Consider the following 26,614-nt stretch of genomic DNA (forward strand, 5'->3'; position numbering starts at 1 on the left):
GATCTGTTACAGAGCCTTCCTGGCTATGAGCTAGGGCCCGATTGCTCCCTCCCTTCGGCTGTGCGGGCAGGCCGGTTTCTTCCCTTGAGTCCCTAGTTCTGTGATAAAGCTAGACGGAGTACCTGCGGGTTGCTGCGTGGGAGCTGGATCTTCGCCGCGGTATCCACCCGCTGCGTCCTCCCAGGCTGCCAGGAGCCGTACCTGATGTTGATTTTTGGTACCCGTTTGTTTCAGTGGCTTGGCTGAAGAGCTGTCCATCAGCTGTGTGGGGTCCTGTTCACTGACACAGTGTCTTCACAGCTCAAGCAAAGGCTCCCACCAGGCTGCCTTGAAGTAAAACATAGGAAAAATCACTCTGCCCTTGGTATTGCCAGGAGATTGTGTCCGTGTTCGGTCAGTGGCCTCCTTTCTGCAAGGCTAAGTTGCACGTCTCCTCTGCGGGTTGGCAGCTGCGCATAGGGATTTCCCAGGGGACTGCTAACCTCAGAGAGTTCTTTGTGTCACTTTAGGCTGGCATCTCAAAGCATCTTTAGTGAGCTCCCCATGCATTTAGCTGATGACTGCAGCTACCTTGGCTCACATGCAGAGGTGCTGAAACCCACTGACTGAGTGATGCTGCGACCTGCCTGTGTGTCTAGCTTTAAGCTCTGACTTGAATGGCAGGGAATTGGTCTAGGATAAGCACTGACCAAGTGTTTCAGGAATAGAGTTGTTAAACAGAAGTTAATTCTGGCCTTGTAAGCTGAGCTTGCTTAAGCGAGCCTTAAGCCAAGCTGTGCTTGGAGAAATCTTGTGATTTTTTTTTTTTTTTTTTTCAGAAGTACCATTTTTCATGAAGTAGTGTCCCAACTTCTTGGAGGAGCTTAAGTAAGAACGCATGGAGTGGGTACTGCAGAGAGATAGGGTTGCTCTGTTCTGGGCCATAGCTGCATGTCCTGCCTGCATTCCCTAGGCATGCTACGAAAGCTAGTTTCCTACTTTGTTTCCTTCTCTGCCAAATACAGAAGTTCCCTTGCTCAGAACATGTTTCTGTTCAGGAAGGCTTTCTGCTGTTGAGTGCCTGACTTTAGAACAGAGCCTCTCACTCTCCCTTCTTTTTTTCATTTAATAAATATTAAAGTAAACTTACTTTCCCCTTCTCAATGTTAGCAGCTACTTTATTGAGCCACAGCATGATGAAGGGAAAACCAAAGCACAGTTAAATCTGTTGGAGTTGAAAGGCAGGTCAGACTCTGGGATTACTTGTCTCAATTGCACTTTGTTCTAAAAATGAGAGGAAGAACGTGTGCAGCCTGATGGTCTGCTGTGATCTTCCAAGTCTCAGGGAGGAGGAGGAGGAGAAACTGATGGGTGGATGTAGAGGGCTGCTCTGCAGATCAGCATATGTGGGAACATGTTGTGGTGGCTGAGACTCCATCCGGTGGAGTTAGCACTGGAGCAATGCTGCGTGGGCGGCTGTTGCTGAGAAGAGCAATCCATGCTGCATTCAGCTTGGAGTCCTCCATGAGTCACAGTGACTTCTGGCTCCATGGGGTCAAGCGTTCAGTCTTGCTGTGACAATGCCAGCCCAAGTGGATGTTTGCTCTTGCAGTGTCTCTGAGCATGCTGTTGTCTTTTATCCCCTGGGTATAATTGCATATATTCAGCCTTATGCTGATCTCTTTCCTGCTGGCAGCCCAGTAGTGTTCAAGCTGCCCAGTGAAGAAGAAACATCCTGCAGTTAGAGTTGCCAGGTTAAGACTTTGCACTGGTTTTAATTTTTTTTTCCTAATACAAGGTGAGACTCCTCATTTCAGGCAAGTCACTTAACCCTTCTGGGACTCCATTCCCCATCTGTAAACAGGAGCTAGCAGCACTCACAGGAATACTGACCATCTCACAAAGGTGGTCATATGTGTCCCTTCTTGCTGTTCTGCAGCTGAGGCAACCATTTGGGGCTTGGACCTGGAGCACCATTCATGCCTCTTGTCCTGATGCTTCCACAGCTACAATTCCTGTTTTTTGAAATTGCCTTGGTCAGGCAACGTCATCTTCTCTTTGTTGTCTTCCTTTGTCTTTCCCCTGGATTCTAAAAAGGGAGGTGGTGTTACAGGTCCAGTGAACATCGGGTTTTGATGTCTGACATGAAAGCTTCAGTTGCTACGGTGTTGGGCAGGCAGTGACACTTTATTACCGAATGCAGAGCCCTAGCTGGACCTGAAGGTCTCCTCTATCTGCTCATGATATGTATCTGTAGCAGCTGCAAGGCACCCTCAAAAAAAAAGTGGTTCTTTGGGAATGCCTTGCTGTGGTGGTGGTTGTTGCAATTTGGCAGGAGTCTAGCTGCCAAAAGACATTTTGAGGTTGTCTCCTACTAGTCTAGAGGTCATCCTTTCAGCTGGGAATACTCAGTGCTAGCGTTTTGAGTTGGTAGAAGTCCTAGTAGAGTAAGAGGTTTTCCTAGGAGTTCACAAGAGTATTCAGGAAAAGAGCCCTAACTAAACTGCACCTAGCCAGCGTTGTCAAGGCTGTAGTATTCCACAGCCAATACATCTCTGTAGCCTTGGGCTTGTCACTTGATCTGCGTGTCTGTGGAAGGCAATATGACCTGGACCATCTCGCAGACGTGTGAGTGTGATGATGCAGAATGCCCTGCCAGAGGCAGGGCTCCCCTGGCACATCAAGGTTGCACCGCTCAGCCTGGGGGCCCGACTGTCACAAAGCAGTTGGGGACTGTTGGGTGAGAAATGCTGTGTGTAGTAATAGTGATGTGTGACTGAATGTTGTGTGGTGGCTGCTGCCAGGTAACTGCTGGCTCTCTGCTGTGGTGCCTGAGGTGAATGGGCTGGACTGGGCTGGGAGAGGTGCCTTGCTCCAGCCCGGCAAAGACTGGGGACTTCAGAAGTCCCCTGCTCAACTGAAATGTCCTCCAGATGGTGCAGTGCCTGACAGTCACCGCTCAGGTCCTGTTCCCTGCAGTGATTGCCTGTCTCCTGACCTGGACATTCATATTTTTTCCCTTGACAAGGGATAATGATAAAGTTGAATTCCCTAAAATACGGCAAGCAGACAGCTTTTTAGTAACCCCAAGCACACCTTGTCCCCAAGGCCACTGCATATGGATGCTCCAGGAAAAGCCTCTAACCCCTCCCTGCACACTGACAAAGTGAAGTCTATCCCAAACATCTTGCTACTGCAGGATGCCTTCTTCTTTGCAACAGAGATCCTTAGAGGTGCTGTCTCTGCAAGACAAGGTTTTCCTGCCATTCTCAAGGGAGCAGTAGAACAGGAAGATGTGGGCTCCATTCCCGTGTCTCTAGCAATACCAGGCCATGCTATTCTGGAGCCCACAGGGGTCATCTCTTCTGCAAGGTGACAAATGGGTGTGATGGAGGTGGCATAAGCCACAACACTTTAATTTAGAGGTGTCCAGGTAAAGGAAGGGAGTGCTGCCATCGGACCTTAACATTTCATCTACACTAGAGCTGGCCACAGAATCTTGACTTTCTTTTCTGTTTTCTTCCTCTTTATAAAAATTTAAATCCTAAAATAACTGTGCTGCTCTGGGATATTTTTAAGCTGTTTTGCCCCCCTCTTTTTCTTCCCTCCATCCCCTAGCAGCTTATAGCTGAGAGGGTTCCTGGTTGCCAGTGGAGAGTGCTGCACGTCATTTCCTTGGCGTGGAGCTGGCTCCAGCCCTCAATGCTCACTTTGTTTTCCCCCTAATAGTCTCAGTGAGCTGTCAGGACTCTTCACAGTGTCAAATTACCCATGTCCCACAGCCTGTTGTGCGAGTGCTTGCTAATGTGGCTTGCAGAGTACATGGGAAGTCACAGTGCCTCTTGGCCCAGGTATCGCAGCAGTGGGTAAGGTGCTCTGTTCCAGCTGTGTTTTTGCCTTCCTCTTCTTCCTCCTCCTCGGTGCTGCTTCTGCCCTGTGACCTAGTACTCTCCTTTCCCCCTTCCTGGAGAGTCACCTACCTCTGTCCCCTGCATCCCACCCATCTGGCCTTCCTGCTTCCCTTGGGGCCTTACATCCTTGACCAGCAGCCTTTGAGAGTCCAGTCTGAGAGAAACGCACAAGAAGAGCGCTCCAAACAGCACCTTGCTCTTCACCATCAAGTGGCTAGTGTGCGGTCTTGGGAGGAGGCATAGCACTCTGGGTAGCTGGAAGAACAGGGGCGTGTTGAAAGAGTTGCGTTTTGGGCTAGGAGACACCCGCATTGTGGTGGGACACAGACCTACCTGTGAAGAGGGTCACAAGAGATGCTGCATAATAGTCCCTATCTCTACAGGCCTCTAAAATCAAAGCTGTAATGTTTTCAGGATGTCTCTGCTACCATAGATAAGTTACAAATCAATAAACTACAGTCAATAACTATTAATGTTCAGCTCTTCAACTGTCAGTCTTCTCTTTCATCGTATACATTGGAGACATTGTTCCATCTTGTGCCCTGGCCCCTAGACTTTAAAGGTAGCTTAGGTCCAGGTGATGCATTTGGATAGGAGATAGCAAGCTGCAGTGGTACAGGAATTTTCATAGAGGAATGTGCCTCATTAATTTGAATGGGAAATATCTCCTGCTTGGTAGCCCATATGGGCAATTGCTTAGCTGAGCTCCGTCAACTCCCAAGCATTTAAAAATTATGAGTTTGACTTCAGAAAGTCAGAATATCAGCTTGAAAGTCTGTGAGGCTTAAGTTATGTCTGTACAGTTAGCATACTGATTCCTGAGTTGCTGGCTGCACTTGTTAGGCTTCCTGGGACTTTCTTCAGCTGTCTGTGTAATGAAAGTGTGCAGTCTTTTCCATGGATGAAATCAACCGCTTTGCCTAACCCAGCATACTTGGGTTGTGTAGCAGGTAGTCTACTGTCAGGGCTGAGATGTTCTGGCAGGGTTTCTGTTGTTACTGTTTTTATGCATTCAGTGTTCTCATTTTGGGGCTTGCCATTTCTCATCTGCTGAGTTGTATATGTTTTTTGACTTCAGTAATGCACAATATCCTCAGGCACCTCAGGGTTCTGCTATTTTCTGGATATCTGCAGGTTTTGAGAGCCCACACATGACATGAAAAGCATTGTCTAAATCAATGGGCTAGGAGATGGGAGTGGGGACAAACTTGGAAAGGGCAAATGATGCTCCCAAGATGAAGGCTACTGCCAGAAGTACAAGAGTGGATTCATTGGGAAAACCATGAGCGTATTGCAAAGACATGGTGGCAGTGACAGCCACAGTGACCCCTTCCCACCTGTTCATTCACAGCCCACTGTACCCAGACCTGGACTGGGTATGGGTCTCTGGAGGCATGGCTTTGCTTGGCAGTCCTTGGGTCATGCCACCTCTTAGGGACCTGTTACATGTAGCAAAATGCTAGTGTCTATTGCACGGTTCTGGCCCTATGAACTTCTCAGTACTGGGGTACTAGTCTTTCCTGCTTCCTCCATGTGAGGTGTTAAAATTGTTGGGTCAGGGGCAAAGCATGCATCCCAAGGCATGTATGCCTGCCTTGGCACACATGGCATACTGGAAGCAATCCTCCAGGGTGATCTGGGAGCTAGTGCTCAGCATGGGCTAGAAGAGGCAGATGGAAACAGTCTCAGATAGTTTTGATGGTGGACGATTGGAGGAGGGAGCTTGGTGGAGGATAGGAAAGCTTTAAAATGGCTGTTTTGTTGTTCTAACTGTTTTGTTCTTTCCTTTTTCTCCTCCCCTTCCCTTGCTTTCTAAAGAACATAGGAAGCTTCTTGCTGGTAAGTGGTGGTGTATCATGCAAAAATACCATCTTATTTTTTTCCATCCACCATCAAACTCACTGGCTAGTTTCAGTCATTTTCCATCCACCTAGGATGTGCTGGAGCAGTAGGAACCTTCTGGAGGTGGGTACCGGCTCACTCATTACTGGGGCCTCTTGGCTGCAGAGCATGTACATACCTCCAAGGGGGCTACTGCTATTAGATCACAGTTTGAGAAACTGCTTTCCCCTGGATGCCGTCTCTGCTAATGGATTGCTACAGCCTAATACTGTTGCCTGGGCTCAATTGGACTGATGCTGTGCAAAAAGCAGGTGACAGGCACTATGGCACTGAGCCTCTAGAGCGTGGTGGAGGCAAAACTGTGATCTAAGGACATCTGTCACCTAGTGCTCGTCCCATATCCAACTCCATCCTCAGCCTCTCACCTTCACTAGTCCATTGGGGAGGGTGGGGGAGAGCACTGTTCTGAATCATACTGGAGGCAAAACTGGCAGTTTTGCTCACTGAACTGGTGTTGGCGTTTCATGGCGTGTGCTGCACCTGCTGTAAGTAATGATTGAGGGAGAAGCATTGCTGCCACGAGGCAAAAGCAGAGGCAATATTACCTCCCCCGTTGAGCTGTGAAACTGCAGGTATGAGGAAAACACTCTGCAGAAAATTCTTCTGGGCATCTTTTTAGCAAAAGCAAGTGAAGTGTGGATGCAGGTCAAGGTCCCCAAGGTGTTCCTGTCCCTGCTTCTCTGATCCTCTCTGCCTTGTCATTTCCCCAGTACACCAGACTTATCTGCCCTGCGCTGTATTATTAGTGGCTCGTCTCTTCCCCAGCTGTCATCCACGTGGACAGTTGTTTTAGACAGTGAATCCCAGTCATTAAAGCGAGCCGTGCATGCATCCCCGGGTGGGCGGGCTGGCTGGCGCGTGAGAGCAGCGCTCAGAGAGCAAGGAAGGGCACGCAGTGGCTGAGTGCAGGCTGGCTGGGTGCCCGTCTCCCTGTGATCCCTGGTGCTGGGAATCCCAGCATCCTGGGAGCCTCATAGCCGGCTCCTTTGTTTGTTGGCCGCAGATATGGAGAGTGTGGGAGGAAGGCGTTTGGCATGTGGTTGGAGTTGGCAGTTCATCTGCCCCCTCCCCTTGCACGCGTGAGCCTCTGTGCACACATGCTGCCTGGGCGGTGGGTGGTGGGCTCGGGCCGGAGGACAGGGTGGACGGGTGCCTCCCCGCTGCCGCCCCCTCTCCCAGGCCCCTGCGCTGGCTTTGCCCACGCAGCCACCCTGCGGTGGCAGTGGGTCTTGGGCCGTTGTTTGCCACGAACAGGCAGCTGTTCTTGCTTGTAGGGATGTGGCTGGGTGCAGAGGTGTCCAAACACTGCTCTGTTCCGACTTCAACTTTGGAGCTGCTCCTCTGTCCCCCTTGTGTCATCCTGAGGCCTTTGATTTCTCTGCTGACCTGCGTACGTGGCTGAATAAACAGGTGACCGCTTATTGCGACAGGGGCTTGGACAGAGCTGTAGCAGCCCAGCTAGCCCTGGTCTAGGCGTTGTGGCCGACTGCATCAAGCAAGGAAAAGGAGTGACACGGGGCTGGATTAGCTGTGGCTGAGGAACTGTTTAAAGCTACTTCTGCTGTACTTTCTCCCCATCTTGTGCCCCTCGTTCTGTATAGTATACAGCCTGTTTTGCGCAGATTGGGCTGGGTAGGCTAAGGGCTTGCTTGGAAACGTACCTCTTCTATAAAAGCACCAGAAGGTGAACAGAGGGACGTAGAAGATCTACTGGAAAGAACTGGGCCCCTCGCTGGGAGCCGGGAGAGGAGCTGTCCTAGCCAACAGCATCCCCTGCCGGCTCATGCAGCCGAGAGCTGCCGCAGAAACGGTTATTTTGCGTTGGGCGGCGGGAGGACCGTCCTGCTCCCCTCCTGGGTGCTGGCTCCTCCTCTCCGCGGCCCTGACAAGCTTGGGGGACTGGCACAGCTCCGTTCACCACTCGCGGCACTGGCGTTAATGTTTTATTTACACTGATACGCGGTTGACAGCACAATAATTGGATGCAACCTGCTTTCATCTCTCCCAGCCAGGAGAGATGTTGGGAGGTGAAAAGGTGTCTGGGTTCCTCGGGCTGACCATTCCCCCAGCGGTGCCATCAAACGGACGAGCCTCTTTCTGTGGTGCTGGTGGGCAACGTCCAAGCCGGACCTTGGTTGTTCAGGCAGCAGGGTACCATTCCCTTCCCCTGCTTCCCGCAGGCTCCTGCAGCTCTCCCTGCTTTCTCAGGCAAGCCGGAGAGCCCTCCGCTCCTCCCTGAGGGCACGGCAGGCGCCCGTTTCGACTGGGCACGCTTCCTTCCTCCTGCCGAGTTGCATGCTCGCCCTCTCTTCTTTTCGTGCTGGTCCGCGCTCCCTGAGGAAGCGGCTCGCGCTGGGTTTGCCTGAGCACCACCGCCACGAAGCCACGCGACAAGCCCTGTGTCCTTGCATGCTGCTACTGGTGGAATAGTTTTGTCGCCTCTTGCCTTGTTGGTAGTGTCTGGCCCCGTGCAGTCCCAGGAGGCCTGCGTCACACCGCTCTGCGGCTCTTGTGGCTTGTCTGGTTTATGGGAAGCAGTTAACAAAGCTCGGAGGGTAGCCGCTGGGAGCTACTCCGTTCTGGCAGCTGCCCCAGACTGCTTGGACCAGGGCCTGGGGCCAGCGCTTCTGTCTGCAGAGTGCTGGACGCAGCCACAACCCGCTGGTCGTCCCAGAGCCACTCCGCTGCGAGAGCAGGGCGTTGCTGGAGCTTTGCTCCCTTCTTCAGTGGCCCCAGCTGGCGCTGGCTCTGGCACACTGCATTGCTCGAGGGTGCACGTTCTTCTCCTTCGACTGGAGAGGTGCAATGAGGGCATTTGATTGCTGTGACATGGCCTGTGGCTTGGGCTAATGATCAGGGCTGAACCCTTGGGGAAGTTGCAACTCCCCTGCAGAGCCCTAGCTTGGGAGAGATGGCAGAAGCTGCTAGGCTGCTTCTTGCCACCTTATTCAGCTCCTCTCTACAGCAGCTCTAGCTGAAGGCCAGCAAGCCCTTTTCTAAATGCTGCTTTTAGCACTCCCTCTACCCACAGCACTTTGTAAAGTCAGCACTGGCAAACAGAGGTGTTCCTGCTGCCAGCGAGTCTCTGCCTTTACATTGACTCTGCCTTTGACTCTGCCTTTATGTTGACAGTATGCTGGCCATTTCTCCATCACCCTCACTGTTACTATTTAACTCCTTGAGGGTTGGGTGGATAGAACTGAAAGCATCGCGGTACACTATCTTTACTTTCAAGTTCTCTGCATGGCTGATCTGACTTGTTCTCTCACCAGTTGTCTTTGCTGGTGTGCCTGTAGGACTCTAAAACCTGCATGAGGTTATCAGCAGTATCCTAATTCTAGTACTTTTGGACAGTTGTAGTGTGAGGCATATAGGTATCTCCTGTTCCTGGAGGATGCCATTCATTGTCTAGAGGCGCTTGGGTGACAGGTGTTTTATCTATGGGAAGGTATCTCAAGTGCCAGGAATGTGTGCTAAATTTAGCCTATTTGGTGTTTGCTCCAGAAATGAGCCATTCGTTTCACTGTTTGTTTTTCAGCTGCTTTTTCCTGCTTGTTTCCCTCCTTCCCCCCGACATGTTATTACACCCTTTAGGAACTCTGCAACACCAGCTGATACTCGCACCCTGTTGCAGATGAATTAGTTTACATCAGCTTTCAGAGCAACTGGTGTGGGTTTGGGAAAGAGTTGGCAGAATTCTCTTTTAGTAGCTCAGCCAAGTCAATTAGCAAATGGAGAGGAAGAGAGGCTGAATGCTTGGATGGTTCATTCTCAGCCAGTCCAATAGTAAGGCAAGACTCCTATTCCTTTAGTGGAAGCGATCGATGCTACCACGGGGAGACAGTAGCCACAAGAATTTAGCTCAGAGCAGAAACCCAGGGCAGGTTTTAGGCTGCTGAAGGGTTTTGGAAGGTTTTTGTTTGTTCTTCAGCATGGGAACAGCTTCCCTTCCCCACCACCCTGTTGTTCTACTGTAATCCTCTCCATGCTATGCTCTCACATCACATCACATCAGTCAAGATGTTGTGAGCAGCACTGCGCTGTTTACAGCTTGCCTCCTGGCTTTTGGATGGAGTTTCTTGTCTCGATGTGAAGCCTGAACCCATTCGGTGGGAGCGCCAGGTGGCAGTACGAGACTGAGAGAGAGCCAGCTCAGCACTGAGCTGTGGAGGCTGCTGGGCCGGGGCATGCTGTCTGCTACGTTTTCAGTCTGGAGGGATGAAGATGAATAGACTGGGCTGCAGCTCCAGGCAGGCTTCTGGAGCTTTGCATGGGATTAGGGTTAGCGCTGTAATGCTGCATGCACACAGCCACTGACCCCCATAGAGTATAAATAAGCAGGATGCAAAAAGAGGGAGATGGGCTTGAGGGGACTTAATCTCCTTACTCCATCCCAGCTGCTGCTTTCTGTGTTGGTCCTGAATGCAGATCCTGCAGTTGTCCTGTGAGCACAATGAGCTGATGGACAGCGTTGGGAACCTCAGCGGGTGGCTGCTGTAGGCTTGCAATCCCTAGGGCAATGTCTGGGTGTGGAAAGCCCTCTTGGGTTGTGTGTGCAAGCCTGGTAACCTCACTCAGAGCTTGCAAGCTGAGCTTACTCCCTTGTGTGCCACCAGCTAACCTGGTCTGTTGGGTCTGGGAGTGATACCAGTGGGGTCTCAGCAGTTCCTGCAGATGTTCATCTAGGTGCAGGGGCTCACATTTGTAAAGGCAGAGGATGACAGAGCTGGACAAGGAATGTGTGGATTCCTGGGCTGGAACAGCAGGGAGTTACGTGGCTTAGTGCTGAGATGCACAACCTCCGTCTCCCCTGGAATTGCTTTTGCTTTACTGTGTTTTTGGTAAGAGCAGCCTTATGCTCTTACTTTTGGACACTGATTTCTACGTGCAAACTGTGTTTTAAAGCAATTGCCTTTTATTCCCTCCTTTTTTAATAGGAGGAGGCAGAGATCTCCTAAAACCTGTTCTTTGTTGCATTTGGTGCCTAGGTGGAACAGATGTGAGCTTTGTGCTGTGTTTGTGTCGGGGTGGGGGGGTGGACACGCATCTGCTAGTGGAGGGGCTCTCACTGCTGTGATACAGTGTGCACACATGTTGTGGCTTGCAGACCACCAGCTGGAAGATAGGCCTGTGGTTCCATGACAGTGAGTTGTATTCCCTAGTGCGCACGTGTGGCCTGCTCTAATGCTTCACGCACAAGCGTTCCTAAGCAGGTCTGGAAGACACCTGTGTAGTCCAGAGATGTGTGGAAGGAAGGGGCTTTCATGGGAAGTAAGGGCTCTCAGTATGTGGCCCACAGGAAGAGTGATTGGGCACTAAAGGGTTGAGTGAGACGGTGGAACCCAGCAAGGATAGCATGGCAGCTGCCCGGGCCTTCAAGGCCCGTCATGCCCTGTCTCCCAGGACATTGGGAACCTCCATGGAACACCTTGCCTTGGGCTCACGGGTGGATGCCCCATGCAATTCCTCCCTCTCCTGTGGCACCAGAGCAGGGGGGTCTGTACGGTCTGTACCAGTTAGCTGAGTCTCCCTTTTTCTCGCTGCACCCCTGGCCATGCCTGTGGCTCTCCTGATGGAGAGGTAGTACCTCTTCCAAGGAGACCTACTGGAAATGAAAGCACCAGTGAGAGTGGTGTTTGCTGAGGCCCTCTCTCTCTCTCCTGCACAGATGCTTTAGAGGCTCATGAAAGCTCTTAAGAGAAGTCAAATGAGCTTAAGGAGGCCAAAATGCTTTTGTTAAGCTTTCTAGTATGTCAGTGCAGCGTGCCAGGGGACCTATGGTTTGCAGCACCCCTTGTTTCCATCTGTCGTCTCAGATTTGGGAATGTAGTGCAGACTCATTCTAGCTATACGCTTCCACAGCTTTGTCTCCCTGCCCTGCCAGAGTAACAGAGCTGTGCAGCTTGTCCTGTGAAGGCTGCACAGCCTCATGCCTGCAGCAACAAATAGCCCTGGCCTTCAAACTGGTTTAATTCTGGCTGCTTTGGGACAAAGTCATTAAGTTGGAGGGGAAAAAAAACCTCATCAGAGGAGGCAGCCAGGCACCCTAGTCCGGCATGGTTGTTAATTAGGAATGGTGTGAATTAGCACCACTTTCCAGTCCCAGCACATACAGCCAACTTGGCTGCAAGGTCCCATGCCCCAGACCCATCTTGCCTGCATTCTCTTGCCTCCATCTCTACTCCCCCCTTTGCCCCCGATCTTTGATAGGGTTGAAAAGCTGTTTATTTCCAAGCACTGCTCAGCAGGAGTCGAGCTGGGTCTTGCCAAGTGTTAAATGAAGTAATCAAAATCCCCACTTTCTCCCCCTCTCTCTCCTTTCTCTGTAATGCTGGTAATTAGCCTGTAAAACTGCAGGAGGAGATGGGGAAGAGAGTGCGCTAATGTCTTCTCCAAGCTCCCTCCTCCTCCTCCCCCAGGAGGAAGTTGCAAAATGGCTCTCTAGGCACTGGGTGCTGTCAGATAAATCCCATTTAGCTCCGTGCCAAACAAAATTAGAGAGAAGGGAGCCAGGTGGGGAGTCTGCCTGACAACTGCAGGAGCTGGGGGCTTCTGCAAGGTCTGTAGCTCTGTGAGGAGGGAGGACTGACAGCAGTCAGTCAGCTCCCAAAGTAGGACTGATTTTTAGTCTTTTGTGTTGTTGTCTGTCACCTGGTAGGCAAGAATGAAGAGTTGTAGGAAGTGAAACTATTGTCATCTGTTTGTTGTTCTCGCTTTCCAAGTAACTGGTGATTTGGGGGTACTGAGATTGGGGGTGCCCCCCAAAATGCATTTAAGCCTGCTCCCCAGCCTACATCCATGGTCAGTGCAAAGATGCAGGGCACCCTTGGGTGATGCTTATCCCAGCGCTCCTTGCCCGGCCAAGTGCTCGTGTGCTGTGACCAGCAAGGCCCTGCGATGGAGTACATGCCTCCTGCCGGCTCTGTGATTCAGAAGCGAGCGGATGAAACTGCCGTCCTGTCAAACTGAGCACAAGCAGTTGCAGCCACCCTTCTGGCTGCGTGCAGCATTTTGGCAGCAGCTGTGACAGCCTTGCTGTGAGTACTCAGAAGTAAACCCATTAACGGCACTAGACCTTAAAGTGGTTGTTGACCACGCAGAGGCCTTAATGCATTAAACACTTTCATTTAGAAAATTGGGCAGGGGGAAATGTGAATGTGCTCAAAAAATAGTATTTTCCTCTCTGTAACAGAAGAATAGCAGCTGTGTCTGAGGGTGTTAAATTGGGCCTGCTGTCCCCCTGTCCCTCCTGCCCCTTTCCTGTCAGATGTGGTGACTTTCTGCCCCTTGCTCCCTGCTAGGGTTGGCCCTCTGAACATCTGCAGCCTTAGTGAGGCCGAAGGAGGAGAAAAGGGAGGAATACCACCAGTGTGGATGCGTGGCATCGTTCAGAGTGAGGATGTTGGACAGTCGGCGTGGCTTAGGGAGGAGCCCCTGTAGCTCAGTGAATCATCTCTGCCCAGGGCTAATTAGAGTATGGACTGAGCGGGGTGCAGATGTAACGGGAGCCTGGAGGGTTATAGGAACCAAGCTGTCCCCACATCGCTGTGCACTGGGGTGCCTTTCTGCCTGTGCACAAAGGCCCCTTTCTCCCTTAGGTTGGCTGAGCCCAAACGGTCCAGACCTAGCTCTGCTGGGCTCACTGGCTGGCTCTTCTCAGTTCTTAACTGCTGACTGAAGTAGATGGAGCCAAAGGTGGCTTTCATGTGCTTTTCCACATTGTTAATTTTTGCTGTATTTTTCTGTCTGATCCCTGGTACGCTGGCATTGAAGAAGTGTGAAGGAAAGGACTCAGTATGCTTTGTTAATTAGGAATGGTATGAATTAGCGTGGCCGGCAGAGGGAGTGGAGCAGGGAGACTTGCTGTCCCTGGGCGCTGTAGCTGAGAGAAAGGATGCCAGCATTGTGAACTGCCGTATTTGTTCGCGAGTACGGATGTGCTCACAGACCTCCCCTGGGGAAGAGGGGGTAGCGGACAGAACTGAGGACCCACGTGGACCAGGCGAGTGCAATGTCTCCCCGCTGCAAATAGCTCTTCTGGCTGTAACATCTCCTCTGAAAGAGTCACAAGAGGCAAAAGTATTTTTGTTGGTCTTGCTCAGGAAGGTGATGCGCTGGTCTCCTCGTGGTGGAGTTTGAATCTGCCTCCTCCAGGACACACAAACTGTTTAGAGCTGATACAGTGCTGCCCCTAAAAGTGGCCCCTGGATGGCTGGAGGGGACAGAGTCCCTGCAGACCTGGGAAGAAAGGGAGTACTGTGATGTGGCTAATTTGCATGTGTAAACATGAACAGAAAAGGATGCAAATGTGCTTGCTTTCCCTTTGGGATTTTTTCCATCTTATTTCTTTATCCAAAGCCAAGCCTTTGGCCTTAGCCCCAGTGTGCTGGAATTGCCAGGGCAGCGTGGCTCTGAAACCCTAACAATGTGGGGATGTGGAGCTAGGCCAGGAGAGTGGAGAGGAGAGGGGTGCTCGCCATCCAGCGTGCAGCACTGCATTGCCATGGCTGGGCCTTCAGGCAGCACTTGGCATCTGTTCCTTGGGGAAGGACACTAAGACCTGGCCAAACTGGCGGCATGGTGACCAAGGCACTCTGCTGTCGTCTTTGAGAAAGGCTTGTCCTGTGTAATACTGCAGAAATTCCCAGGGGGCTGCTGTAGCCAGTGGAGAAATTAGGGAGAAAAAGCCAATAGTAGAAAGGCTTGAACTTAGCCACTTGGTTGAAACAGTACTGGAGTTCTGGCTAGCTGGTGTGCAAACAACTGGTGTTGGAGGGGTACATGGGATCCACATGCACTGAGGTTAGAGGTTCTCAGTCTAGTTGCCAGGGCACTCTAGATTGGCATGAGGACAGATGAGCAAATTGCAAAACACACCTGATGAACAACACCCTGGAAGGGTGTTGTGCTGCTCCAAGCCCTGAGATGTGAAGCTGGCCCTATGGCCTCTTTTGCCAAATGAGGGGCCCCTTTTAATCTGGCTAATCAGTGCTCTTTCTGGCAGAGGGTTTTGCTTCTGAGGAGGTGCCTGAGATGGTTTCCCAGATCTGCTCAGGAGATGATGCCTGGCAGAGCATTTCTTGCAGAGCCCTCATAGCAATTATGCTCTCAGGAGCTCTTGGCAGCTCCTCTGTGTGTCAGGAGGAGAATGGCTCACAGGGTACACTTCAAAATCTGCCTTAGTGCTCGGATGTGAGGCAATCAGGCACCCTGCTTGTGTGGGCCCTGCTCCTAGCAGGGTGGTTAGGATGCAGCCCATGCAAGCTGGGATTGTGTTCTGCAGGTCCCCAGGGAGGGGAGGGAACGATGCAGGTTTAAAGAGGAACAACGTCTGGGGCGTGACTTGGATTTCTTTCCTCCTCTCTCCATTTTTCTTTTATCCTGCAATGCTCTTGGAAAGTTGCATCTACAGGAGCAGGATCTTCAGGACGTTCCCCAGACTGTCTCTCTAGCAGAGAAGAGTAGTGTGATTTCTGTGGTGGTGTTACAGGACAGCTTGTGCCTATAAGGAGACTCAGTTACCTGCTGACCCGTGATGCATGAGATGCCCTGCTAAAGGACCACCTAGTCTTCTCAGTATCTCCTCACTGGAGGGGTGAGTAGGTGGAATCAGCTTTAGTGTTTGTGCCCCTCAGGCTTCAGGTGAATTGCCAAGGTGATGGAGGGAGGGGCAGCCCAGCAGAAGCAGGCTGGGGCTGGGAGGGATATGTGCCGCTAGCGAAGGTTGTTCTGCTTTCATTCTCAAGTTCTTGCCTTTTGGAGGGGTGGGTGGTGGGTGTCTAACCAGCTGGGCTTCTCCACAGGAGAAATGAGGGCTGTGCAGTCTTGAGTTGCTGGCAAACTAAATATAGCTCATCTGCAGGGAGCTATGGCACCAAGCCATCCTGGTGGGAGAGGAGAGCAGTGCCGCATCGTGGGGCAAAGCCTTGGCTGAGGCCTGCATGGCAGCTTCTGGCAGGCACCAGGAGGAAGCTATGCTTCCCTTCCTGACTGCATCTGTGGCCTGGTGTAAAGCTAACCAAGCTGGGAAAGGCAGGAGGAATTTAAAGCAACGTCTTTGCCGTGGGCTTCTCTGTGTGACCACAGTGGAATTCCCCCACTGCATCATTTCTGCAGTGCTCATCTTTCCCTGTAAGTATGAGATGTGTGTTTGAGGGCTTCTTCCTCTGCTGTGCCCAGGCCCTGCCTGTGATACTGATGGGGTACAGGCAGTCCATCAGCAGGATTTGGAGGGCAAAAGAAGCCCCAAGAATCCTCCTGTCCTATGTCCTATGGCCTGCATAATGAACCAGCCTCTGAAGCCATAGGTCTGCATTTGGTCAGCTCAGATTTCCTTTCTTACAGCTATGCTGCGGGAGGGCTTTCCTCTCTCAAAGGTGTCCTCCCCCCACCCAAGTCTCTACAGTTGGTTGTTTCTTCCTCCATAGTGAGGAAGAGCTCAGCCTGTCTTCAAAGAGCCATGTGTGCCTTAGAAACAAGAGAGCAGGTCATGGTGCTCTAGATGCATGTTACAATAGGCAGGAAAACAGCTTACCTGGCACGTGTAGCACCAAGGATGCTGTGTAACCAGCAGCGGGGGCTGGGTGGGGTGGTGCTGTGGGGAGCAGGTAGAGTGCGCGGTCCATGGACGCCTGTGCTTGTCTTGTGGTTCAGGCCTGAGTTTCACACTTGAAAGCGTGCGCAGGCATCACTGCTTTCAGCACCGGCTTGCAGCTGCATTGACCTGCCCTGATGTGTTGCTCTGTGCTGGTGCCCCGTTGCTGGTGCTTCGGGTTGTCTCTTGGCCCTGGCACAACTTCTCTCTGCTCTCCTCCATCACACCAGGTAGATGTGGTGGTGGTGCCAGTGCAGACCCAGTGCATGCTTTGATCCTGCTCCAGCTGGATCCCTGCCGCCCCTGTGCCTGCTTTGCCACCTAGATGGCACCCGGGCCTGCTCCCGGCGCCCCTGCTGATCTAGGTGGCCTTCCAGTCAGGACCTTGCTCCCTTAGTCCTTTCCGTCACTCTGAGATGACGCCAGAGCGTGTAATTTTGTCTTCATCTCACTGGCTCTCTAGAATAAGTATCTTTAAAATCCCTAGTTACTATTTTTAATACTTTTTTCACAGGCCTGCTGTGCTGTGGCCTTTCGCCCCTTAGTTAAAAGCACGCCGCGGAGGCTCGTGCCGCCGCCGCTCTCGGGGCTCTCCGGCCGCGCTGCCGGGAGGAGGAAGGGCAGAGACGCCGTCCGCGCCGTGGGGCGCGGGGCCTTCCCCGTTCCGGGCTGGGGGAGGCGGCGGAGGCTGGGGCCGGGTGGGCAGGGGGCACGGGGGGGGCAGAGACGCCACGCTCGGGGGAGGCACGGAGAGTTTTGACAGTGCAGTCTCCGCCTCTCTCAATATCTTTAGCTCACGAATGAGAAGGCGGAGAGGGGTGGGAGGAAGAGGAGGGGAGAGGCCCCCCCCTTCCCGTGCCCTCGCCGGGAGCAAGGGAGAGGAGCGCGGACTAGCCCGGCCGCCTCCTGAGCAGTGGCCGCGGCAGCTCGCCCCTCCGCCCCGCTCGCCCGGGGCGAGCAGGAGGCGCGCGGGCGCTCGCGGCCCGGGGCGGCGGCGGGGGGAGCGGACCCGCGCGGAGGTACCGGGCGCCCGGGCCCTGCCTGGGCGCCGCTGCCCGCGGAGGAGAGCCCCAGGAGCCGGGGCCGAGCGCTCCCCGCGGCCTCCTCCCCTTTGTTCGAGCTGGCCGGCCCGGCGCCCGCGCGCGTCGCCGCGGCGCCCGTTCCCCCTTTTCCCTCCTCCTCGCCGCCCCTTGCCGGCAGCGCGGCCCTTCGGAAGGGGCTCTCGTCCCTCTGTGCTTGCTGGAGGGAGGGGTCCCAGCGGGGACGCCCCGCTGCCGCGGCGGCGGATCCCGGGCGGGGGCGCCCGGAGCGGGACGGGCGCTGACGGGGGCTCCGCGGGCGGCGAGCAGCGGGTGGAGGTGACGCGGTCGCTGGAGCCGTTTTCCTCCCGTGCTGTATTGTGCGGTGCCGCGCAGCCCCAAGCGCGCGCGCGGTAGAGCCTGGGCTCCGGAGCCGGGTCTCTGAGCTCCCTCCGCGTGTGGCCCGCCCGGGCGGCGCCGGCTGCTCCCCCGGTAGCTTGCGTGTGCATGCGTGTGATCCCTTCATGCCCGGCTCGGCGAGCAGCTGGACTCTCTCTTGGAAGGACTGGCATGTCAGAGCAGCGTGAGGAGGGGAGCCGGCCTGCCCCGGCCGCCGCCGCGGAGCTGACCGCAGCCGCGCTGGGCAGTGTTTCTCTCCGCCGGCAACGTTTGAGAAGCGACTGCCCACGGAGGAGGAGAAGGCAGGCTGCGGCCGCTTGCTGGAGCGTGAGCATCAGCCCGTGCTCGCCGGAGGGGTGGGAGGGTGCCAGAGATCTGGCACCCGGCTCGCCTGGAGAGAGGCGGAGGGGGAGAGCTGTTCTCCGGCTGCTCTCAAGGAAACCGGAGCTGAGCGGGGATGGATCTGCCGTTGCTTTGAAAGGTGCTTCAGTGTGGAAGGAGGACCTCCTGTCCTCACCGGCGGTGGGGGCCAACTGAGTTACGCTGGCTGCTCCTGGCACCTGGCTACGGGGACTTGCCCTGGAGGGTCAGAAGTCGGTGAGCATGGGTGTTCCTGCCCCGGAGGAGGTACAGCTGTAGGAGACGTGTGGGCAGCAGAGGAGGCTCGGCGTTCCTGGAGCAAGACCGACCCTGCATCTGAATGGGGAGCTGAGAGGCAGCCGCACGCCTGTCAGAGCAGCGGGACCTCCCTGCCTGTCCCCGCCGAAAGGATACGGATTCTGGTGAGGCTGTCCTGCGCTGGCATCGCTCGTGCTGTCTCTGTCCTGGCCCTAATCTCAGGAATCGGTGTGTTGGTACTGCAGCTGCCTCCCACCATCTCCGCGCCAGGAGCAGCTTGTCCCTATCCCAGCAGGCTGGGCTGCAGAAGTTGAGCTCTCCGCACTCTTGCTTGGGGTTGTTTAGTTTGCTTTCTGTTGGCAGCTGTGGATCAGCACCTCCCCAGCTGGAAGAGGGACTGACAGCGCCTCTCCGGAACAGGCTCAGATCCTGATGCCCAGGCTGGATCTCTGAGATGGCAGATGTGGGGACAATCTCTCGCTGCTGAAAGTGACCCTGGCCAGCCCTGCCCACCTGCTAGCAGAGGATGGGAACTTCTGGGAAAACTTAGGTCGTGTGGCTGCTGAAGAAAGACAGGAGGGGGGAGGAGGGCATCTGTTTGCACCCTGTGGCTGCTCTGCCTTGGATGGGCCAGTGGCAGGCTGAGCCTTGGCCCACAGTGTGACGGCCAAGCATGACGGCTTGCCAGTACCCCATGGCACCAGGGGCCTTAGAACGGGACCGGATGTACCAGCACAAAGTGTCCTTGGTGGTGCGTTATTTCATGATTCCATGCAACATCTGCCTCATCCTCCTGGCCACCTCCACACTGGGATTTGCCGTGCTGCTCTTCCTCAATAACTGTAGGTGTCCCATGGCCGCGTGGGAGGAACAGGGGGAGGGAGAGAAAGGGGTTAGAGCAGGCCAGCGTGCCTGCACCTCTGATGCTGGTGGGGAGCTGTCTGAATTTGGACCTCCTGTTAGCCCCTGCCATCACCAGCTGGGCTCTGCCCTGCGCTGGGGGGGTCTCATCACTTGCATGTTGTGGTCTCGTCATGAGCTGAGGAGGCGGCAACCTGCTCTGTAGCTCTGTCCCACTTCTCTCCGAGATGCCGTTTGCCCAGAGCTGCGAAGAGGAGAAGCAAAGGTGGATGTGCATGTGTGTCCCAGCTCCCGCCATGCATGTTACACTCCTGCTCTCATCTGTGTGAGCACTCTCCTGCATCCCTTCCAAAATGCTTGGCTCCCCTCCCTCCTGCTGCTTGAGGTCTGAGTGTGGGTGACTCCTGGGGAGAACAGGGACTTGGCCATGTGGGAGGTGAGGGGAGAAACGTGGGCTACTAGGAGTCCTGATCTGTGCAAGGGTTTCTGCTACTTCCTTGTCACAGGCAAACTGCTGATCCTTTTGGGGCCCTGTCGCTATGTATGATGAGTGGGAAGTGCATCTCCTAGACTGCTACAGGGTTCCTATTCTCTATTTACTCTCATTCTGAAGAATCAGAAGAAAGTTGGGCAAGATGGAGGAGTTTTCCTTGGCTGGGCTGTTGATCTGATCTCTAGCATGACAAGTAGATTGCACACATGGGTGTGGATATATCTATTTATTGCTAGCCACTCTAGGCACTGAGCGCCATTGCCTTGTCCTTGCCCAGGTGTTCATGCTCCCAAGTCCCAGCTTTTCCTGGGCACAACCTGTGAAGGAGGACTCTTTTATTCGGTAGTGTCTTTGACCTCCCAGGCCAGGACATGCCAATGCCCGCTGTGAGAAGAGTCTTTAGAAGGCAGGCAGGGCTTTGTGCTGGAAGTCTTGCTCCCCTGGCTACAGGATGTGCTGCTTCTCCTGGTGTGTGTGATTAAAAAAAACTCTGTAAAACTGGTAAAAACAAACGAATGCATTTAAAAAGCACTGTCCAAAGCAGGGCATCGGCAATGGAAGAGAAAGAGCCTGGCCAGTAAGGAAAAGGTTTGTCATCTGCCACAGGCTGACTTTACTGCTGTGGGCATGTCACTTAATAGATGGTGGAAAGGAGGGGGCAAAATTTGAAACAGGCTTCAGGATGTTTCCCATTCTGGACAGACGGAGCCTATGGAGCCAGACATTGGCTGAGTGAACCTCTTGTCCCCCCCTGCTTAATCAGTTGTTTCCCAGATGGAGAGGGAACTGTACCACTGTGTTCTGAGCTCCTGCTGTCATGCCCTTGGGAGCCTTGCTCTTCTGCTTCTCCAGGCTACCCTTTCTCACCACCATCATCTCCACCTTCTTGTTTAGGAGGCTGCAGCTTTCCCCCAGCAATGTCCCTGCTCAGCCAGAATCTGTTCCTTGGGAGATGCTTGTGTGAGAGGTGGTGGTGTGGTTTGCATTGTGGCCTTGGTGAAATGGTCTGAAGCAGCCCCTAGCCTGAAAATTACAGCTACCTGCAGCCCTGGTGGAGGCCCTGTCCCCTCACTGGTACAGCTAGTCGGAAGAAAACTACTCCTAGAAGAAATCTAGAGCTACTAGGTCCCAAGCAAGAGTTGCTGCATTGATGCAAGTGGGAGAGCCAGGGCTCCTGGGAGCTGTTCTGGCCTCTCCCTCCTTGCTGTGGGACACTGCTCACGTGGGGAATGGTGTGCTGATGGGCTAAAACATCGGCCCAAAGGCCGCCACCGGGGTGAGGGGTGGGGGTGAGGGGGAGGAGCGAGCACACAGAAAGGTACCTAATAGCCCTGTGCTCTTTTTTTGTTTCTTTACAGACAAGCCCAATAGTTATTTTACCCAGACGCCGCCAACCCCACGAGATGGTAAGTACGCGCAGTTGCTTGCTGGAGCTTGGTTCGTGCACTCAGGACGCACTTGAAAGCAAATCGCTTGAGCCTCTTGTGCTTCTTCCAGCTGACGATGGAGATGCACTTCCCTGACCTAGTGATCTGTTTTGCAGCCTGACTCACCTCACCTCTCTCTCCCGGAGCAGTATCGCAGCTCCTGCAGACGTGTGCTCCCTTCCCTCTGTCCACCGGGCTGCCCACCCCCGTCAGGTGGTGGGCTTTGTGCATGAGGAAATAGACTGAAGCAGTGCTCTGCCTCCCTCGGTCCCCAGATGTTTTTGGTGTAGCCTGGTCAGCAGTGCAAGCGTCAGAGCAGCCCGGCTCAGTGAGTGAGAATGCTAGTTTCAGTTTGTGGGGCCCAGAGGTTGAGGACTGTCTCATCTTGGCCTGGGCAGCTGCCACCCCTCCCTGCCACCCTCCACGCAGCCCTGAGAACACGCGGGGGCTAAGCGGGGAGGGACAGCTGTGCAGGGGAGCGATGGGGACACAGCGTTTCCCTGGAACTGCCCGCTGCCTCAGTGGCTCCTGCTGCGAACGGAGTGGAGTGAGCTGCACTGATCCATGGCAGCAGAAAGTCAGATAGAAAGCAGGTAGGAAACTGCAGCACAAGCACGTTGGGTATGGGCTGAGCAGCTCAGGGAGGGGTGCTTTTGCAGCTAGCACAGGTTGCAGAGAGACTGTTTTCCATTTGTTAAACCGCTGTTCCTGCTGAGCAGTCAAAGTCAAATCATCCCAGTCCATCCAGTCCTGGATCTGTTGGCTACTGATGCTGTACAAATGCTACAGAAAATCTGTTGGGCTTATGCTCCAGCTGGCAAAAGGTTTCAGCTTTATCAGCAGTAGGAATAAAATGGAAAATGGTGTTCAAGTGGATATCAGGTACATGTACAGCCCTGGCCATAAGTGATATGGACATGGGATTGTAACCTAGCCCTCGTTCCTTTCCAATTTGCGCTGGGTAGCAGAGATTTTTTGTTTATGGATTTTAACACCCACCTTTCCATCCCTCAATTTTGACCTTACAGGACACGGGGCAGTTGGTACCTTCTGTGTCCCCAGGAGATGGACTCTGTTCTTCCAGAGCTAATAGTCCTTACATGATAGTGCAGATGGGGGAGAGAGCTGGGTTTCCTGTGGGTTTGCTTCTTTCCCTGTGCCTTGGCACTGGCAGGGTCTCTCAGCTGTGCATTCCCTAGTGTCTGATAAGCGGTGTGCTCCCAATACACCTTTTCTCTAAGCTAGGGCTTTATTAAGGTCTTTTGGTTTCACAGAGTTTTAGGAACTTTGTTTTTGAGGCCACACGGCTATCAGCTGTTCTCAGCAGGCTCAAAAGCTGTTGGGTGCAGGCAGGCAGCATGCGTTCAGATAACGTCATTCTAGGAGCCTTCTTTCCTCTGAAAATCAGGCTTAAAATCCCCTGCTTTCTGCTGGCAGGCTGTTCAGTCACCTTCCCCATCCTCCCTAGCTTTATGTGCACAGATAAGATCCTAATAGAAAACTGCAGCCAATTAATAATGTGTTTATTTGTTTGTTTCTTTCTCTGATGGGGATGGGGAAGGAGGCGGGGGGAGAAACGGATGCTAGATAAAATGTGATTAATCTATAATTGGACCAGAGGAGGCATCTAACGTAAAAATAAAAGCAAACGTAGGTGTAATTCCTAGCTTAGGGCTCCAAAATATTAGCAGCCCATCCCATCTAGATGACACGTTCCAGAAGATCTCTGGTCCCTGCAGAGAGGAGCTGGGAAGGCACCACCCTTGGTGGTTTGCCAGCTGAGGTTCCTCCTTTTGCAACCCTGAAATGGTGCATGTTCCTCTTGTAAAAGCTTGTAATTTCTGCTTTGGGAAGCTTTTTTGGGTAGAAGGGAGCACAGAGTGGAGGGAAGAAGAAAAACCCAAAAGGGGGTGGTTCCAGCCTCCTCCTGTGCTGGAGAGACTGGTAGTGTTCATTGCTTGTATTAGGCTTAGAGACATCGCTCTGGGCCTGCAAATGCTCTTTAGATATGTATGTATTCCATGACTTAATGGGGCCATGCCTCTGCTTTTAAACTGATCAAGTGCTGAGTGTTGCTGAGTGAGGGCCACAGCTTTCTCTCCCTGGGCTTGCACTCCCATCATGGCTTTGGTAAAGTTCGAAGTTATGCTAACAGGATCTGTGCCTAGGTTGTCCTACTGATGGGCTTCAGTTTAGAGAGGTGGCTGATGGGTGGTTTAACCCTTCTCTCCATCCCACAACTAGCTCTGAGAGAGATGGGCAAGGGAGGGACCTGTCTCTCACTGCATCACATTCATTTTCCCCAAGCCGTATGTGGCAGTGTGACAAAAAAGGCTGGCAAGGATTCAGGAGGTGTGCGCTCTGGGGCAAGGGGCTGTGTCCCAGGAGGCAAAGTGTGATAGTGCCAGTGTCAACCAAAGCAGGCTCAGGCAATTGATTTTTTCTCCAGCTGTGCTCCCTTAAGGCTTGCTGCCTCTTTTTTTTTCCGGGACAGATTCTGAGCTACTACAAATCTGCCTGTTTCTGTGGATGACAGTGGAACAAGGCCTATTGCCACCAGGTGGGAACCTGCACACTGAGCCAATAGGTCTCTGCCCATTTGTACCAGCAGAGCATCTACAACCTGGAATTTTTATCTGGAATTCTTGTTGTAGTTCTTTCCCTTTCCACACAGTGATGTGAAGCTAGACAGTAAGCCATCTTCTGCCTTGAAATGTGAAACCTCATTTTTCTTTTGGAGGAAGTGGCTTCCCACACCTTCAGTATCTTTTCTGCAAAGATCCTATCCTGCGTATAGAGAAGGTGCTACCATGATGGCCACTGCCCTGGTGCTCAGGTGATGCTGGAGGCGAAAGACTTGCTAAGGCAGGAGGGAGAAGTCCCTGATTAATACTCATATGTTGTTTACATTTTCCTTTTCGTTAGACACTAGTCTTACCCTAGAAAACTCTTCAACCACAGATTTATGGAGTGGTCTGCTTTCTTTCAAAACAATGCCATTTAATGCTGTTAGCTTACTATTTTCTCCTAAATCTTCAGTCCCACTGGCATTCCTGTAGCTGTGCAGGGTTTTGCTAAACTCTACAGAGCGTCTTAGGGCTTGGCTGTCTTAAATGCATTGCTCCATTGAAGGCTCTCCCCATTTTCACAGCTGAAGAAATGGCCCCAGCTGAATAATTCTTCTCCTCCCCCTTAAGCAGTTTGGGGTCTCCTCCTTAAGTGCGTATGGGAGTGTCTGTGCAAGGAACTGGAGAGTAGGTGGATGTTGGCTCAGTTGTGCCACACACACACACACACCTCCTTCCCCACCCCTAAGGCTGGAGTGTTCTGGAGTTGGGTTTGGCAGGTGCTATGCAAGGGGCAGGCAGAGTGGGCTGTGCCTTTCTGCATCCCCTGGAGGGAAAGAGTTAGTGGGGGAGGATTTGGAGGGTCCCTCCTCCCCCCTTGCCTTGTTCTTGCAGAATCTGTGATGACAGGTTTGATTTCTGTTTGTTTGCAGCATCTCTTGGTGGAGTTGTGTGGGGGAGACAAGATTGTTTTTATTGTTTGCTCTGCTGAGGGCAAAGTGAACAATAACCCTCTGAAAGCCATGGAGCCGTGCTAGCGGGGGCTGGATCGGCTAATCAGGTGGCATTGATGGGATGAAGAGTGAGGCTGTTAGGCTCGGCCCATCCCGGACTGCGTCCCCTATCTGTCCCTCTCTTCTTGCCTCCTGCCTCCCCTGGGGTGCTCTGTAGAGGTTCTGAAGACCATCTCCATGCAGGTAATTGTTGGTGAGGTCTGTGCAGGGTATGATGGCACAGCCAACGGCAAATGGCTCTAGAGATGAGACTAGCAGTCATGATACAAAGGAAGAGGAGTAGGGCGCTGCCTTGCAGGTGGGAAGCTTAGCTCTGGCCAAATGTGCTTGCATGTTCTTGTACTGTCTAGCCACCCTTCTCTGTCCATGCTGCTCTTTTAGCCTTGCAAGAGAGAAGAAAGCCCTCGTGGTGTGGCACAGATTGGAGCATTCTGCGTAGCCCCTTTTCCTAGCACCAAAAGTGGTGGTCTTGAGTTTTTCGGTCTGTGGATTTTGGTTTCTTGCTAACCCTAACAGCCTTCTGGATCAAGTTGGGGTTTGCCCTAAGTCTCTGAACTACGTCTTGCTTCAGCCTGTCCCCAGCAGGCATCCCTTGTGGAAGAGGAAGTCATGATACCTCTCTGGCAGTGGTGGGAGTCTCCATTCACCTTAGCAGGTGTATTTGTGGTATTAGCCAGCTGTGCGGAAAGTTCAGGTCCTGTCTTCTCTGAGTTTGGAAACAGCTAAGAAGGCAGAGAGGGCTATTCTGGTGAGAATGGATAGAGTGATGATGGTCCAACCTTTCACACTGCCCATCAAGCCAAGGGTGCAGGGCACAGCACTTACCACTGCTTTTATGCACTCATAAGTGATGTAAGAGATGAGGACATCTGAGAAATAAAATACAGGAAAAAATGGTTTCTTGTATCCGGCAGCTCCATAAATATAGAGTGTGCAGAGCAGAGCTTGGCTGGCCAAGGCAGGGGCTTAGGCAGAGAAGTGCTGGTGCAGGTGGCTGCTCTTGTTTGCAATGGAAATCAGATAGCTCGTTAATCCTACAGTGCCATTAACCCTGGGCATTGTCTTTGCTGTGGCTGCTGGACATCCTCTTGTCAGTACTTTGCTATGGGTTTGTCCTCTTCAGGCCAGCTCCCTTTCCCCTCCAGTGGTTTCCTCTTCAGACAATGTCCCTTCTGCCATGAAGAGAGTCACCTGTTGTGTTGCCAGCATTTTAAGGGACTGGTTCCTACAGTCACTGCTGGTAGCAGTCTGTCTCCTCATCGAGTGCTACGTGACACTGAGAATCTGATTTGTGTCAAAGAGGGGACTATAAAATATTCCTGACCTGTAGGTGAACTAGTTAATGAGTTTCTATGGATTGAGCCACTGCATTGGCCATACTGAGACAGTATGAGTCTGAAGGGTATACCTACCTCGCCTCCCTGAAAAGAGGATGTTTCTGCTAGGAACAACAGGGTGGTGTTGGGAAACTGCGTGTGCATGCAGGCCTCCGGTCACAAGCTGCTGATCTCTTTTTAAACTGTAATTTTAAATGAGAAGTGCCAGTTTGCAGCAACTGTAGCAGAGCTAGGTGAGGCTGCTGTTCCAAGAGCCACACGGAGATGATGAGATAGCAGTATCTGTCTATTCCAGCACTTTGGAACAGCTAATAGATCTATGTGCCTGGCTGCTGTTTTCTAGTCTGTGTCTTACCTGCTCTAGAGGTGAAGCCAGGGCATGGAGAGGCCATGTGAGGCAGCATGTATGGGAGAGGCCTTGTCTGTCAGCACAGGTCTGTGGTCCCTTCATCAGAGGCATTAGCTGTGCCTGAGCATAAACCACGCATCAGCGG

The 26,614-nt window shown here is 52.9% G+C and overlaps 1 protein-coding gene across 1 annotated transcript in view; it reads left to right on the top strand.

Annotated features, from left to right (window-relative positions):
- The window catches only part of AGRN (agrin), a 138,822-nt gene that overhangs the window by 50,282 nt on the left and 61,926 nt on the right, over window positions 1-26,614 (top strand). Inside the window, exons 3-4 of the mRNA XM_062593160.1 lie at window positions 5,709-5,729; window positions 21,135-21,182. Coding sequence (XP_062449144.1) covers window positions 5,709-5,729; window positions 21,135-21,182 — 69 coding nt within the window. The remainder of the gene's footprint in view (window positions 1-5,708; window positions 5,730-21,134; window positions 21,183-26,614) is intronic.

The sequence above is a fragment of the Rhea pennata genome, chromosome 22, assembly GCF_028389875.1.
Source record: "Rhea pennata isolate bPtePen1 chromosome 22, bPtePen1.pri, whole genome shotgun sequence".
Taxonomy (NCBI): Eukaryota; Metazoa; Chordata; class Aves; order Rheiformes; family Rheidae; genus Rhea; species Rhea pennata.